The following is a 15,853-nucleotide window of genomic DNA, read 5'->3' on the forward strand; positions in this document are numbered from 1 at the left end:
GTACGTACAAAGTAGAATTTTATTCCCCACACTGTGCCTTGTGCTGCAGGCATGCTGGGTTTGGTGGTTGGCTGGGCCGTGCGGCCTGGTGAGTTGGCCTCGCCATGATTTGGGACTTAGAAACAAGAAATGTGACTAACTTTATATGAAAGATTAGTCTAATCAATGTTGGCCCTTTGTTGTTTTCCAGTACTGGGCAGGACATTGAATTTGCTAGGAAAATGATCTGCCCTACTCTTAAAACCCACACTTTTTCTTAGTAAGGCACCCTTCCTAGATCCTTGGTGACAGCGTCTCTGCTAACTGGCAAGCACCTGTCACCTTTCTAGAACCTGCTCCTGGGAGTGTTGAGGGGGCATCTTACATTAGGAAACACACATATTGCTTACAAAAATGACTTTGTCAGCGCGTTGCCAGGGCCGCAGTGGCTAGCGTGCTACTCGGGGTCCTTCTCCGGGGGGACTACTTCCATCAGCATCTGCAGGTGCATGGTCACTGGCCCTGGAGAAGGGGCACGGCAGAGGTGTGGCCGGGCCTCACGCAGCCATATGCTCAGTCCCCCCCCCTCCCCCCCCATGCTCTGCTTCTTCAGTCCATTCCCATTAGAAAGTTGAGGACTGGAATTCTTTTTTTTTTTTTGGTCGGTTGTCTGGGGCTTGAACCCAGGGCCTGGGCGCTGTCTCTGAACTTCTTTTGTTCAAGGCTGGCTCTCTATCACTTGAGTCATAGCACCACTCCAGGCTTTGTGTATGGGGTACTGAGGAATTGAACCCAGGGCTTCATGCATGCTAGGCAAGTGCTCTACATTTTCAGCCAGGAAATAGACTTTCTTATAGTGATTTTCCTCATATGGGCATGCAGTCAGTTCTCTGGATTCTAAAACTTTGGGGTAGGGGGTTCCTCAAACTTCAGAAAGGTACATCAGCCCCATGGGCTATGCCCAAGGCTCCCCTTACCTTCTTGCCCTCTAGCCCTAGCTGAGGATTAGGACTGCAGAATGTAGGTGCTCTGTCATTTGTGGATCTCTATGGCTTAAGCACCCTGAGGGGAAGCTGACTCAACCTATCAACCTAGGTACTCAGGAGCTAAAATGGAAGGATTGTGGCTCCAAGCCAGAGGTGGAGCTGTGCCTCCAGTGATAGAGCACCAGCCTTGAGCTGGGGAAAAAGCTAAGCGACAGTGCCCAGCCCTGAGTTCAGCCCCAGTACACACACAACACACCCCTGGTTTGGGAGACTTCCAGGAAGGATGAGGCGGCACAGCACGCGCCTGGAGGCCTCCCCTGGGGAGCAGGACGGGGACTGCAGCTGGGGACACTTACTTGAGATTTTCTGAGCCCATGCGAATTTGTAGTGGACAAAAAGGAAGTAAAAGATAAGGCCGCTGAGAATGAAGAGCACGCAGTAGAGGTACTCCCACGCGGGCTCGCTGATGATCGGGGCCAGAACCAGGAACACCGAGATGAGCACCACCACCACGGGGATGGCGATGGGCACCTACAACACAACGCCACGTCGGGGCGTGCTTCCACGCGCCCCGCCCCCCGGGGTGTTGCTCCAGCCTCGTGTGAACGTGCTTTGCTCCTTTGCATTCACGGCTGCAGCAATCCAGTCTTTTGTAACCCCTCAGACAACACTGTCTGGTGGTGCTACTGGTGAATTGCTGGGGTGGGTCAGTGGGTGTGGGAGAGACACCCCTCAATCTCTCTCCTGGAGCTGTAAGCCAAACCTAAAGCCAAAGCTCCCTGACAACCTGTGCCACCCGCCCACCCCGGAGCTGCGCAGTGAGGTACGCCAGCAGTGGTGCTCTCCACCAGGCTTTGAGGCCTTGTGCAGGAGATGTTCTGGCCTCCAGGGGTGACACGGTTGTGTCATGACATTTCTCACCCTCCTTCCCCATCATCCAAGTCCCACTGCTGGCTTTCCTGCTTTGGCCACGGAGCCTGGAGAGTTGGATCCTAAGTTAACCACGTCCCCACCCCTCCAACCATGGCACTCAGGAGGCTGGAAAGCAAGCGCGTACCTTGATGGGCCTTTCCAGGTCTTTCTTCGTGAACCTCATCACAATGAGTCCTAGAACTGTCCCGCCATAGAAGAGCCAAGAGGCGAAGCTGAAGTAGTTGACCAAGGAGTTGATGTCTCCGGGGATGATGTAGATGGTGGCAATGATGCCCTGTGGCGGAGGAGATGGGAGCTGCAGGCCATCAGCGCCTGCTTTCCTGTGGAGCAGCTTCCTGTGCGTGCTATGTCATCCAGAGTGCCAGCTCACGCAGGGTGCACTCTATGTCTAGAGTTTCAAGTACAAAGAAAGTGCCGGGCGCTGGTGGCTCAGGCCTGTCATCCTAGCTAACTCAGGAGGCTGAGATCTGAGGACTGTGGTTCAAAGTCAGCCTGGCCAAGAAAGTCCCGGAGACTCATCAGTTAACTTCCAAAAAGCCAGAAGTGGAGCCATGACTCAAGTGGTGGAGTGCCAGCGTTGAGCAAAAATAAAGGACAGCACCTAGGCTCTGAGTTCCACTCCATGACCTGCGCAGAACCTGCAGAACTGTGATGATGGTCACCTGGGGCATTCCCTACCCAAAGGGCAAGTAGGTAGTGGGGAGAGAAGTCAAGGGCAGCAGATAGGTGCCCTAAAACAGCTCATACCAACTCTAAGCCCCAGCTAGCAGGGGGTGGAGACCTCATGACTTCCATGTGCCAGGCTGTTGCCAGTGCCCCATGCTGCCCTGCCCTGCCCTGCCCTGCCGGTGAGTGGCCTTACATACATGTTATCAGACATGTAGCACACAGCGCATATGCAGGAAGACTTGTATCTGAAGGTAGAATTTTTAAAGAGGGATCTTGGGATGTGTGTGTGTGTGTACACACAGGTACATTGCACACCAGTCCTGGGGCTTGAACTCGGTCCCTTAGCTTTTCTACTCAAGGCTGACATTCTGCCGCTTAAGCATGCTACCACACCTCCGCTTCCTCCCTTTTGCTGGTTAATTGGGAATAACAAGTCTCACAGGGGTTGGCCTCCAATCGTGATCTTCAGATCTCAGCCTGAGTAGCTAGGATGACAGGTGTGAGACTCCAGGGCGTGGCTGTCTTGATGTTTTAATGTCATGGAATGAGCAAACCTGGCTTGTTTAAAGCCATGAACCTAGGACAAGAGGAGGACTTCACCTCTTGAACAAGGGGCCTCCCCCAAGAGCAAGTGTGGTGGTGGTGGTGGTGGTGGTGGGTTTGTACTCACGTAGAAGATGAGGGCTGGGGCAGGTGTGAGGCGCCTGATGCTAACGTAGGACAGCACTTTCAGCATGTGGCCTTCCCTGCCAGCAACATAAATGAGCCTGGAAAGCGATCACATGGCAGCCACTGAGGAAGGGGTGCCTAGTTTCACAGACCAAATAGTACCTGGTTGTATTGAGTTGCAGTGGGTTCCCTGGGGAGGGAGAGGTGGTGAAGACTCATCTGCTAGGAACAAGGCAATCACCAACACAGAGGGCACAGTAGGTGCCCTGGCAGGGTGCCAGTGGCTTGCACCTGTCATCCCAACTACTCAGTCTGAAATCTGAGGATCATGGTTCAAAGACAGCCGGAGCATGAACTCATCCCTAATCCCAAATAAAGCACAAAGTGGCACTGTGGATTAAGCATGTCTAGTAGAGCACTAGCCTTGAGCAAAAGGAGTTCAGGAAGCTGGTGCTAGCTGTCCTGTCTGTAATCCTAGTTACTCAGGAGACTGAGATGTGAGGTCAACAGTTCAAAGCCAGCCCAGGCAGGAGAGTCCATGAGACTCTTATCTCCAATTAACCACTCAAAAACCAGAAGAAGCACTGTGGCTCACAGTGGTAGAGCACTAGCCTTGAGCAAAAACTCAGAGAGAGTACCCAGGCCTCAAGTTCAAGCCCCACTACTGACCAAAAAAAAAAAAAAAAGTTCACGGACAGCACCCAGGTCCTGAGTTCAAGCCCCAGGACCAGCAAAACTAAACAAAAAGCAACACTGGGTGGGGCACATGGCTCAAGTAGTAGAGCTACTTAGCAAGCTCAAGGCCTTAAGATCAAACCCTAGTTCATCTCTCCAACCCCACAAAACAACCAACCTGCACTGAGTCCTAAAAACTACTCAAGAAGCCAACATGGAAGGCAGCATGATGCCAGAGACCGTTGTGCCAGGGGTGCCTGACACAGAACAGGAGAGACTGGCACTTGCAGAACCCAAGCCCATAATACTCCTAGATGCCAAAGTCAGGTGCACTGCAGAAGTGAGCAGACATGAAGTGACAGGCATAGGTCTGAAAGATCACATTTAAAACAGTAAGAAGCCAAGCAAGCTGGGCACCCGGTGGCTCGTGCCTGCAATCCTAGCTACTCAGAAGGCTGAGTCTGAAGACTGGTTCAAAGCCAGCCTGGGAAGGAAAGTCTGTAAGACTCTTCTCTCTAATGAACCACCAGAAGGCGGAAGTAGAGTCATGGCTCCAGTGGTAGAGTGCTAGCCTTGAGTGAAAAAGCTAAGGGAAGTGCCCAGGTCCTGAGTTCATGCCCCAGGACTAGCACAAAACAAGGAGAAAAGAGAAAAATCAGCTCTGGAAATAAGGCCAAAAAATGGCAGCTATTGTTAAGGCAGCAGTTTGAACAGAATAAGTTACGGACACACATTTAGAGAAAACTATAAAAACACTGCTTTGAAAATCACACAAAATTCAGCAGGCCACAGTTTGAAAGCTTTAGAGAATTGATGTCAATAATAAAGGTCACACTTAACTACAGAGTAACTAGATGTAAGAAGTACAAAAACCCAAGACTCTCATGACATGTAGCAGTCATCATTTCAAGAGTCTCAACACGGGGCTGGGAAGGTGGCTCAGTGGTAGAGCGCTTGCCTTGCATGCCTGAGGCCCTGGGTTATATTCCTCAGCATCACATACGCAAAAAGAAAAAAGCCGGAAGTGGCGCTGTGGCTCAAGTGGTAGAGCGCTAGCCTTGAGCTGAAGAGCTGAGGGACAGTGCCCAGGCCCAGAGTTTAGGCCCATGACCAGACGCAAAAAAAAAAAAAAAAGTCAGAAGGGCAGAATAACTTTGCTCCATTTTATTCTTCACTTAAAACTTTGCTGCATCCTCAGGTATTTTAATAATACTGTAAACAAGAAAGTTGTCTTTTTAAATAGTCACATTTTGGGGAGGAACATGTTGATCAAACTCAGAGCGTTGCAGTCTTTAGCCGTTGGCTGAGGTCAGAAGGATCACAGTTAAGCCCAGGCAAAAATCTCATCTCAACCAGTTTTAAAAGAAGGCTGAGGGCTGGGAATGTGGCTTAGTAGTAGTAGAGTGCTTGCCTGGCAGCTAGCATGAAGCCCTAAGTTTGAATCCTCATACCACATAGACAAAAAACCAGAAGTGGAGCTGTGGTTCCAGTGATAGAGTACTAGCTTTGAGCAAAAGAAGCTCAGGGACAGTGTCAGTGTCCAGGCCCTGAGTTCAAGTCCCAGGTCTAGGGGGCGGGGAAGAGCTATAGCTGTTAATAGTTCACACCTGTCCTCCCAGCTGTATGGGAAGCAAAACAGGATGACCCCACATTCAAGACCAGCTAGAGAAAAAGGCTAGAACCTACTGAAAAAAGCAGAAAAGGCTGAGGGCCTGACTGACGTGGTAGAGCACCTGCTTAAGCAAGCCTAAGCCCTGAGTTCAAACCCCAGTACCACTTAAAAAAAAAAAAGACTCACGTGAAACTTGAAAATATTTCTAATAGAATGGGCAAGTAGAAATGGAATATCTAGTGTCCAAGACAGATGAATTAGATCCATCAGATTAAACAACAAAAAAGGTGGGGGCCGTGGTTCACACCTGTAATCTACTCAGGAGACTGAAGTCTGGGCGTCACAATTCAAAGCCAGCCGCGGCAGGAAAGCCCACGAAACTCTTGTTGGGTTTTGTTTTTTGTCGGTCGTGGGGCTTGAACCCTGGGCCGGGGCGCTGTCCCTCAGCTTTCTCACTCAAGGCGAGCGCTCCACCACTACAGCGCCACTTCCGGTTTTCTGGTGGTCCATTGGAGATAGTCTCGGACTGTCCTGCCCGGGCTGGCTTTGCACGGCGATCCTCGGATCTCAGCAGGCGCGGGCCCCGGCGCGCGGCGCGGTACCTTCGTGCGGCGGGACTGGCGCACACTGGGGCCTGAACTCGGGCGCGCTCGCGTGGCTTTTTCGCCCATGGCTGACCCTTCTAGCCAAACCTCCAAGGTAGGCACCTTGCTGGTTAACTGAAAAGGCCTCTCCGTCCTCCCAGGACGGTGGCCGCCCCTACCTGCCCGCGGTGAAACAGGTCCCGTTGGCGGCGCCGATGGTGGAGAACGCCACGAAGAGCGGAACCACCCAGGAGGCCGGGTAGAGGACGCGGTCGCCAAAGGTCTGCGGAAACCAAACCGGAGGGAGCTCCAGCCCCAGGCCCCGCCCCGCTGTGCCGGCCCCGCCCACCCGCCAGTCCCCGCCCACCCTCCAGGCCCCGCCCCGCTGTCCCGGCCCCGCCCGCCCGCCCGCCAGGCCCGCCCCGCTGTCCCGGCCCCCGCCCACCCGCCAGACCCCGCCCATCCGCCAGGCCTGGCCCCGCCCACCCGCCAGGCCCGCCCCGCTGTCCCGGCCCCCGCCCACCCGCCAGTCCCCGCCCATCCGCCAGGCCCCGCCCCGCTGTCCCGGCCCCGCCCGCCCGCCAGGCCCCGCCCACTCGCCAGGCCCCGCCCCGCTGTCCCGGCCCCCGCCCGCCCACCTGGCCCCCATCCTGTGGCCCCGCCCCCTACTGCCTCCCCGCCCCCCCATTGGCTCTAGCCCAGTCCAGGAACGCCTCGGTGCCCTGCCCCCCCCACTCCGCCCTGGCCCCGCCCCGGCCCTCTTAGCCAGGCATCACCCCTGCGTCCAGCCCACGGCTGTGGGGTCGCCTGGCCCAGGCCTCCCCTCATCTGCCTACACTCACCACAGCCACGGCCTGGGACTGCAGCAGCTCCGTGGGGGTCATCACCGTGAAGTAGGAGACGTTCATGAGGATGTAGCACACCATCACCAGAGGGATCCCCAGGATAATGGCCAGGGGCAGGTTTCTGGGAGGGACAGTGTCGGAGGTCACCCGGGCGGGACCAGTCCTTCTCCCCCCTCCCTCCCCACTTCACCGCCACCCGCCTTGCAGGGTGGCCGGGGCGCACAGGCCTTGGCTGGGGCTCGGCCGGGCAGCCGGGCCGGGCCACAGCCGAGCCCAACAGGCATGGGAAGCCGGGTGCTGGCAACCTCAGGTGTGAGCCCTGGGCACGGGCCGCCCATGCTTTCTGTGTTTTTGTTTTGCTGCAGCATTCTTACCTGTAAGGATTTCTAAGTTCTTCCGTGATGTAATTGAGTTGGTTCCTTGAGAAAGAAAAAAGATGGGAGACACGTGACTTTGTTGGCTACGCCTGTGGGATGCGGGATGGGATGATAGATGTTGGCCTCCACCATCCTCCAGCCAGGGCCACCCTCCATGTGAGGACCTCCCGCAGGATCACTTCTTCCTAGGAAGCCAACTTGGTGGTGGGAGCAGAGGCCTGCCAAGAGCCCATTTATCTGCAACCTGGTCAAGTCTTTGTCTCCAGGATTTCCAAGAATATCTGGAGCGGGCCACCCCAGCTGCCTCTAATTCACCAGAACCTGTTATTTGCTGATAGTGGATCTAGCTGGGACCTTACTACTGGCACCTACAGGGCACTGCTGGGAGCTGCAGCCATAGTCAGGCCTGGGAAAGGAGCCCAAGGTGTCTTGATAGGGGTTGGGGTCACAGGGAAAAATAAGAGTCAGGGGTTGTACACTTCAAAGAAAAAAAGAAAGACGTGATGAGGAACTTGTGTGTCACAGAAAAAACCTCACCCAGAAGCCGACTGGGAGTCTTGGGAGATCCTTACCATCCATCGTATGCCCACAGGCCATTGTAAAATGCCAGGCTGATGGCACCCACTGATGTCTGTGTTCCGGAAAAAGAATTTTCAAAATTCTTTGTATTTCCTGTAATTAAGCCAGACAGAGAAGAGTGGATACCAGCTATCAGATTTCAACTTTGCACTCAAAAAAAAGTCAGGTGCTGGTGGCTCACACCTGTAATCCCAACTCCTCAGGAGGCTGAGATCTCAAGATCTCAGCCCAAGCAGAGAAAGCCAGCCCAAGCAGGAAAGTCTGTGACATCTGCAATTCACTACCAAAAAGTTGGAAGTGGGGCTGTGGCTCAAAATGGTAATGCAAAGAGACAAAGCCCAGGCCTTGAGTTCAAGCCTTGGTCCTGGCACACAAAACAAGTGTTAGCCTAACCTCTTCCACCTTAGCAGCCACTCCACTATCTTAGGCTCCAAAATCTAGTGACACAGGCCCTTCCCTGAAATTAGCTGATTCTGGCCTTATCTTACCAGCTGAAGCCATAAACCTTAGCCCTGCCACCACAAAATCCCTGCCCCAAAGCCACATAAACCCCCTTGCTCCAGGACAAGGGCTGTCCCTGCCCAGGAGGGCCAGCCTGTCAGCTTGCTGATAATAACCTTTGCTGTACGTGACTCAATGTCCCCGTGGTCTTCTGGGCTTAGTCTTTCAACACGTACTGTACAAATACTAAACAGCTGGGCAGCTTCAGATTCTTTCTAGAACATAAACTTGCTGACAAGACTGCTCCAGAAGACGAGTGGCCTCCCCACCCTCCCCCAGGCCACAAGTCACCTTGGGCCAGGAGGACAATCCCACTGACGATGATGATAGCTACGATGACTAGCTTGGCCGCGGTGAAGATGTTCTGGACGTAGCTCCCGAGACGCACACTCAGGGCATTGACCGTGGTGATGAGCCCTGGGGAGGGGTGGGGTGAGGTGGGCAGAGGGCAGTCCAAGGTCACGGTTTCTCTCACCTGCCCCTCCTCTCACCCCTCCCCTCCCTACTCAGGTTCGACTGCAAACAAGGAAGTTCATTAATGGCCTTTTAAAAGGCACAGATGGAACAGGAAACAGGTGGCTACCACCTAGTTACTCAGCGGGCTAAGATCCAGAGGATTGCCATTTAGAGCTATCAGAGGAAGAAAAATAGCCCAGATTCCATCACCCAATTGACCAGCAAAATGTCAGAGTGGAGGCATGGATCAAGTGGTAGAGTGTCATCCATAAACAAGCTGAGAATGGGCGGCGACCCTGAATTCACACACACACACACACACACACACACACACACACACACACACAAAGCAGCCTTAGGGATTCACAGCCTCACTGGCTGAAGGCTAAGAAGCCAGGCCTTAAGCCCAGGCCCCTTGAGGGGCCTGGGGATTTTCCACACCTGCCCACTTAGCCTCCTTTTAGGGAGGCCGAGGCCAGAGCCCCTTGTCCCTGGCTGTGCTGGGTGTCCTCAACTCCTGTCCCAGAACTCGGGCTGGGTACTCACAGATGGCGGCAGCAGCGAGACATTTCACAACCACATTGGGTGGCTGACAGCCCGAGTAGAAGGCGGCACACACGTACTCGGAGAAACTGAGGCAGATGATGGCGAAGGACGTGGGCTTTGTGACTATCAGGCTGGTCCAGGAGAACAGGTAAGCAGGAATGGGGCCAAAGGCCTCCATCAGATAGGGGTACTCGCCCCCCGACTTGGTGATCATTGTGCCCAGCTCGGCATAGCACAGAGCGCCTGGAACACGGGGGAAGACAGGTCCCGGAGCTTGTGAGGTACCCACTCTCTCCCAGACATTTTCCCTCGAGGCTGGTGCTCTACCACTCGAGCCACAGTTCTACTTCTGGCTTTGGAGGTAGGAATCTCCCAGACTTGTCTGGGAACCTGGATCCTCAGAACTCAGCCTCCTGAGTAGCTGGGATTACAGGTGTGCACCCCTGGCGCCTGCCTTATTCCCGCATGGGACAGAGGGTGTTGCCATGCCTCGGGGCAGGGGTCTCAGTACCTAGTGTTGCCAGGACCCCGCAGGCAGCCCATATGACCAGGCAGGGCCCCACGGCCTCCGTGTTGCTGAGCACAGATTTGGGGGAGATGAAGATTCCGGAGCCGATGATGGTGCCCACGATGATGCAGACACCGCTGAGCAGGCCCACCTAGGTGCGGGAGAAGGAAGGTGCTCACAGGGCCTGGCACCCGCCTCTGGCAGTGTGTCCAGTGGCCCTCTGAGGGCCTCCCGTCCCTGACTTGTCCTTCCTGGCATCATTCCTGAAACTTCAATGTTATTTAGTCAACGGATCCAACAAGTCCAGGCAGCTATGCCTGCGATGCTAGCAGGGAAACACACAAGTGGACCTTGTGTGTGTGTGCATGAACTTCAAGTCAGAGAAAAAAAAATCACTGCTGAGGAGGGTGGCGCATGCCTGTAATTCCAGCAAAGGGAGGCAGGGCCGGAGGATTGTGAGTTCCAGGACAACCTGGGCTACACAGTGAATTTTTAGGCCACCCTGGGCAAAGTTGCTTGGATAAAAAATAAAAAGCCAGGCATCAGTAGCTCACACATCATCCTAGCTACTCAGGAGGCTGAGATCTGAGGATCGAGGTTTGAAACCAGCCTGGGCAGGAAAGTCCAGGAAAATCTTAACTCCAGTTAACCACTAAAGAGCTGGAAGTGGAGCTGTGGCTCAAGTGGTAGAGCACCAGCCTTGAGCACAAAAGTTAAGGGACAGTAGTCAGGTCCTGGTACAAAAAAGGGGGAGAGCTGTTTCTAGAGTGGTAGAGTGCTTGTCCAATGTGTGCCAGGCCTGAGTACTGCAAAAGGAAAGAAAGAATGAGAGAGAAAGATGGAAGGTGGGGGCGGGGAGGGAAATGAATAAAGAAAGGAAAAAAGAAAGAAGGGAGAAGGAAGGGAAGGAGACAAGTTCCAAGAGCCAGTGACTACCACCACTTGCGGTCCACTCCTATAATCTTAGCTGCTCACGAGGCTGAGATCTGATGATTATAGTTCAAAGCCAGCCCAGACAGTCTCACATCCAATCAGCCACCAAAAACCCAGAAATGGAGCTGTGATTCAAGTGGTAGAGCTCCGGCTTTGAGCAGAAGAAGCTCAGAGACAACACCTAGGCCCTGAGTTCAAGCCACAGTACAACCATAAAAAAGCGGGGGGACAAACCCCCAAATATCATGTGCTTTGTCCATTTTTTGGTCACTAGGGTTTAGTGGGGACTTTGCGGGGTACTGCGCAGCACCTCCCCCACCCCTGGACCCCCAATTACCTCTTTCTGGAGATTCGTAGTCTTGGGTCCATTGTTCTGGACTGACTCCTCCTCCTTGGTCCGTTTCCGAAGGCTGGCCTCCCCCATCACGTCCTCCCTCTGCTTCCAGGAGGCTGCAAGAAGGGCATGGGCTAAATCTGAATTCAGTGAAAGCCGACGGGATGCCCAGGGCTGGGGCACCGGGGTGGCAGGCTGCTGCCAAAAGCTCTTGTTTGAGAGCAACACTTGCTTGAGGTCAGACTTGCAGGTGTACTTTGCTCAGCTGCAGGATAAAATCCTGTCAGCAAGATTATTCACGGCCATGGGAAAGCCTGTCTGGTCTTTGCAGAGTTCAGGTGCTCATGCAGCGCCCTTCCCATTGGGCCCTCAGCTTCCTGAAGTCTGGGGTTTGCAATCTTCAACGGTGACTCATCCTAGCTCCATGGCCCAGATTGCTTTCAAAAGGTTAAAAAAAAAAGTATTTTAGCTGAGTAAGGTGGTACACACCTACAATCCCAGCATTTGGGAGGCTGAGGCAAGAGGATCGAGAGTTCAACTCTAAATCAGACGCTGATGGCTCACTCCTGTAATCTTAGCTACACGGGAGGCTAAGATCTCAGAATCAGGGTTCAACGCCAGCCCAGGCATGAAAGTCTGTGAGCTTCTGATCTTCAGTTAACCAGCAAATGCCAGAAGGAGAGCTGTGGTAGAGCACCAGCCTTGAGTAAAATGGACAGATCTCAGGCCATGAGTTCAAGTCCCAGTGTAATCACCAAAACAAAAACAAAAAAACCCACAGGAACAAAACAAACAAACAAAAAAAAACAAAAGCCCAAACACGCCAGAACCCAATCAACTAAAACTACGTAAAAGCATCCTGGAATATACAGAATTAAACCTAAAATCAGGAATGGATTTTTCTTTCATTCCTCCCAAAGTCTAAGGTACCCCTCACACATACATCTACGGAGTGAGACAGCTTTTTTTCTTTTGAGTGGGTCAAGGAAAGGGGAGGAAAAAGTTGCCATGGAAAGCAATTTAAGGCAGAGCCCCATCTCTAAGGAATGTCCCAGGTCAGGAGTGCAGGGAGCATCACCCGCTTCCCCTCCTCACCCCACCCCCCCAAGCCCAGCCTTACCTTTCTCCCTTGACTCTGTGATGGCTGAAGAGCTGAGCCTTGGCATCTGCACCCCCAGGAGAGGGCAATGCCTTGTGCCCAGGAGTGAAGGAAGCCAGCAGGTACAGAGTTCGTGGAGGGTAATTATTAAACACGTCTTGCTTTAAGCAAGTGAAACATACATTCTCCACATCCCTGAAGAAGCCAGGAAAGTAGGACTCTTGCCAAGAAATATTTTATTTGGGTCTAAAAAAAAATAAAAGATACATCGTGTGTGTGTGTCTGAGAGAGAGAGAGAGAGAGAGAGAGAGAGAGAGAGAAGGAGATCTTCCAAGAGGTAAGATTTATACTGGCAAAGAAAAAAATATTACTTGTTTTTCTCTTGGGGGATTAAGAGATAAACTTTGGAACCAGGAATTTTACTACTTTAATAAACTATATTGTTAAGTCAAGCCAGCTCCAAAGGTAACGTGTTTACGTAATGTAGTTTTCTTCCCCAGGTAAGCCATTCTTTCCAAAATTCTAGTGTTGTCCAGTGCTGGTGGCTCATGCCTGTCATCCTAGCAACTTAGGAGGCTGACATGTGAGAAGTGAGGTTCAAAGCCAGCCAGTGTGGGAAAGTTCATGACACTCTTATCTCCACCAGAAAGCGGGAAGTGGTGGTGTGGCCCATGTGGTAGAGCACCAGCCTAGAGTGAAAAAACCCTCAGGAAGAGTGCCCAGGTCCTGAGTTCAAGTCCTCTGGCATGCACATACAAAAAAATTCTGGTTGTTGGAGCAGGTAGGGGAAGGGGAGCCTCTACTCCCAAAATGCTGGAGCGTCGGGGCTGGGAAGGTGGCTCAGTGGTAGAGCGCTTGCCTTGCATGCCTGAGGCCCTGGGTTCGATTCCTCAGCACCACTTGAGCCACAGCACCACTTTGGCTTTTTCTTTTTGCTTAAGTGGTAGAGCGCTAGCCTTAAGCTGAAGAGCTGAGGGACAGCGCCCAGGCCCAGAGTTCAGGCCCCACAACCGGACCCAAAAAACAAATAAACCGAAATGCAGGAGCGGCACTGAAGCACCCAGGCCCGGGCATGACCCACGCATCAGCACCTGCAGCCTTGTTCACTCATGGGGTCTTTTAAAGATCAAGGACCCAGTCCAGTGCTGGTGGTTCAGATCTATCATCCCCACTACTAGGAGTCTGAGATCTGAGGATCACAGTTTGAAGCCAGCTCAAGCAGGAAAATCCCTGAAATTCTTATCTCTGATTAACACCAAAAAAGTCAAAAGTGGCACTGTGGCTTGAGAGGTAGAGCACTAGCCTTGAGCAACAAAGCTCAAGGACAATGCCCAGGTTCTGAATTCAAGCCCCAGAACCAACAAAATCTAGAAATAAACAATAAAACTCCAGGACCAAGTTCACTGGACTACAGAATGGAGAGGGACATCAGAGTTGTCATCTGCTCCGTGACCACATGTCCCACGGGGCAACTGAGGCCCAAAGGGAGCCCGAATTGTGAAGGCAGGGGCCAGCACGGCGTCTCACAGGGGTGGGTGAAGGGGCACAGCACGGCAGGGCAGGCAGCTTTCTGGATGCAGGCAGCCTGGCCGTCCTGGAGTTTGCCATAATCCTTCATCTCAGGCAACGAAGGCAGAAGGGTTGCAAGGTCAAGGGCAGCCTGGCCTTGACCCTGTTTCAAAAACTCACAGGTGGCTGGCATCAGTGGCTCACATCTGTAATCCTAGTTATTCAGGAGGCTGAGATCTGAGGACTGCAGTTCAAAGCCAGCCGGGGCAGGAAAGTCTGTGATATTCTTGTCTCCAATGAACCATCAAAAACTGGAGCCGTGGTCTCAAGTGGTAGAGTAACCAGTCTTCAGGGAAAATTCTAAGGGACAGTGCCCAGGCTCTGAGTTCAAATCCCAGAACAGGCACCCACACAAAAACAAACAAAACCTTCAAGGGTGGCTGGCGGCTCACGCCTGTAATCCTAGCTACTCAGGAGGCTGAGATAGGAGGATCACGATTTAAAGCCAGCCGGGGCAATAAAGTCCATGAAACTCTTATCTCCAATGAACCAGTAAAAAACAAAAAACAGGAGTAGTAGCTTGAGTGGTAAGAGCATCAGCTTTGAGGAGAACACGCTAAGGGACAGAGCCCAGGCCCTGAGTTCAAGCTCCAGGATAGGCACACACACAAAAAGAACAATTCCATGTCTGAGATAGTTTATTTCTACTGGCCTGCAGCTCTCGGTGGCTTCTGATTGTGCTCTGGTCTTGGCCTAGCCCACGGGCTCCCACATGCTGTGGTGGGTGGCAGGGACGGGAAGCTGCACATCACAGTAGCTGAAACTGGAGCAGTCCAGCAGGCCTGGGTCCAGGCAGGGGCCCCGGCCAGCTCCGGGGGAGGCCCGCACACCTGCCCTTTCCTGGAGGAGTTCACGCATCCTGCGGTTTTCTTTGAACGTGGATTCCCACACGATTTCAAGTTCACCTTCCATGTCCCTTTAATAAGATAAACACAAAATCAAGGGCAAGTTAAAAATAGCACCATTTATGAGAAATACGGACAGGGTGCGGTGGCTCACACCCATAACCCTGGCAACCCAGGAGGTGGAGGTTGGGAGGATCGTGGTCTGAGGTCCTCCTGTGCCAAAAAGGTGAGAACCCCAGCTCCACATACAGGTCAGTATGGATCTACCATCCTAGCTACTGGGGAGGCACAGTTGGGAGGGGTGGGATCTGAAGCTGGCCGCAGTGAGACTCTACTTGAAAAACAACTCATAGCCAGAAAGGGCTGTGGACAACGGGGCTCCACTTCTGGCTTTTTGCTGGTTAGCTGGAGGTAGAGAGTCTCTTGGATTGGTCTGCCTGGGCCCGAGGCAGCTGGAAAGGTCTCAGGATACTGAGGTGTCATATAGGAATAAGGGCTCTAACTCAAAAGGCCAAGCTTACATCTGCAGAAGGACATGCTACTGACAAGAAAACAAGCAAGCACGTGCGTTGGATGGGCAGTCTGCCCAGGTTTTACCTCTAGAAGGCAGTACTGCCCTTTATTCTGATTGGTTCAATCTTGTGTGACCGGCCCCTTTGAAATGGGTTAAAAGTTTATACAACCAGAACCAGGATATCTGGCCAAAGTAGGAACTTGTCAGAAAAACAATTCCTACTCAGCTGGCATTCCACCACTTGAGCCACACTGTCAGCCCTGGGAAAAACAACTCTCCTAACAGCATATGGTTTATCTAAAAATAGCTCTTGTTGTGGGCTGCTGGTGGCTCACGCCTGTCATCCCAGCTACTCAGGAGGTTGAGATCTGAGGATCATGGTTCAAAACCAGCCTGGGCAGGAAAGTCTGTGAAACACTTATCTCCACTAAACTATTCAAAAGGCGATTAAAGCAGAGCTGTGGCTCAAGTGGTAGAGCTCTATCCTTGACCAAAAGATGCTTGGGGACAAAGCCCAGGCCCTGAGTTCAAAAGCCCTGGGTTCGGTGTGCCTGGGCTCACACACACACACACACACACACACACACACACACACACACATACAATAGTAGTGCATATGTCAAACAACCACTTCGACAGA

The 15,853-nt window shown here is 52.8% G+C and overlaps 2 protein-coding genes across 3 annotated transcripts in view; both read right to left on the reverse strand.

Moving 5' to 3' along the window:
- Position 1: 1 nt before the first annotated feature.
- Slc7a9 (solute carrier family 7 member 9) lies at positions 2 to 12,361 on the reverse strand. Its single transcript, XM_042667839.1, has 13 exons — positions 12,307 to 12,361; positions 11,190 to 11,302; positions 9,923 to 10,070; positions 9,412 to 9,654; positions 8,701 to 8,826; positions 7,902 to 8,001; positions 7,327 to 7,371; positions 6,950 to 7,073; positions 6,287 to 6,390; positions 3,238 to 3,334; positions 2,023 to 2,172; positions 1,322 to 1,496; positions 2 to 501 (listed from the first exon to the last, which is right to left on the reverse strand). The coding sequence occupies exons 1-13, from the start codon at positions 12,350 to 12,352 to the stop codon at positions 437 to 439; spliced, it is 1,536 nt and encodes a 511-aa protein (XP_042523773.1). The 5' UTR covers positions 12,353 to 12,361; the 3' UTR covers positions 2 to 436.
- A 2,152-nt stretch (positions 12,362 to 14,513) lies between these two features.
- The window catches only part of Cep89 (centrosomal protein 89), a 28,744-nt gene continuing 27,404 nt past the window's right edge, over positions 14,514 to 15,853 (reverse strand). For both annotated transcript variants that reach the window (XM_042667836.1, XM_042667835.1), the window contains one exon: positions 14,514 to 14,770. In XM_042667836.1, coding sequence (XP_042523770.1) covers positions 14,548 to 14,770 — 223 coding nt within the window. In that variant the 3' untranslated portion in view covers positions 14,514 to 14,547. The remainder of the gene's footprint in view (positions 14,771 to 15,853) is intronic.

This window comes from Dipodomys spectabilis, unplaced genomic scaffold (genome assembly GCF_019054845.1).
Source record: "Dipodomys spectabilis isolate Male_0828 unplaced genomic scaffold, ASM1905484v1 ptg000422l, whole genome shotgun sequence".
In the NCBI taxonomy this organism is placed as follows: domain Eukaryota; kingdom Metazoa; phylum Chordata; class Mammalia; order Rodentia; family Heteromyidae; genus Dipodomys; species Dipodomys spectabilis.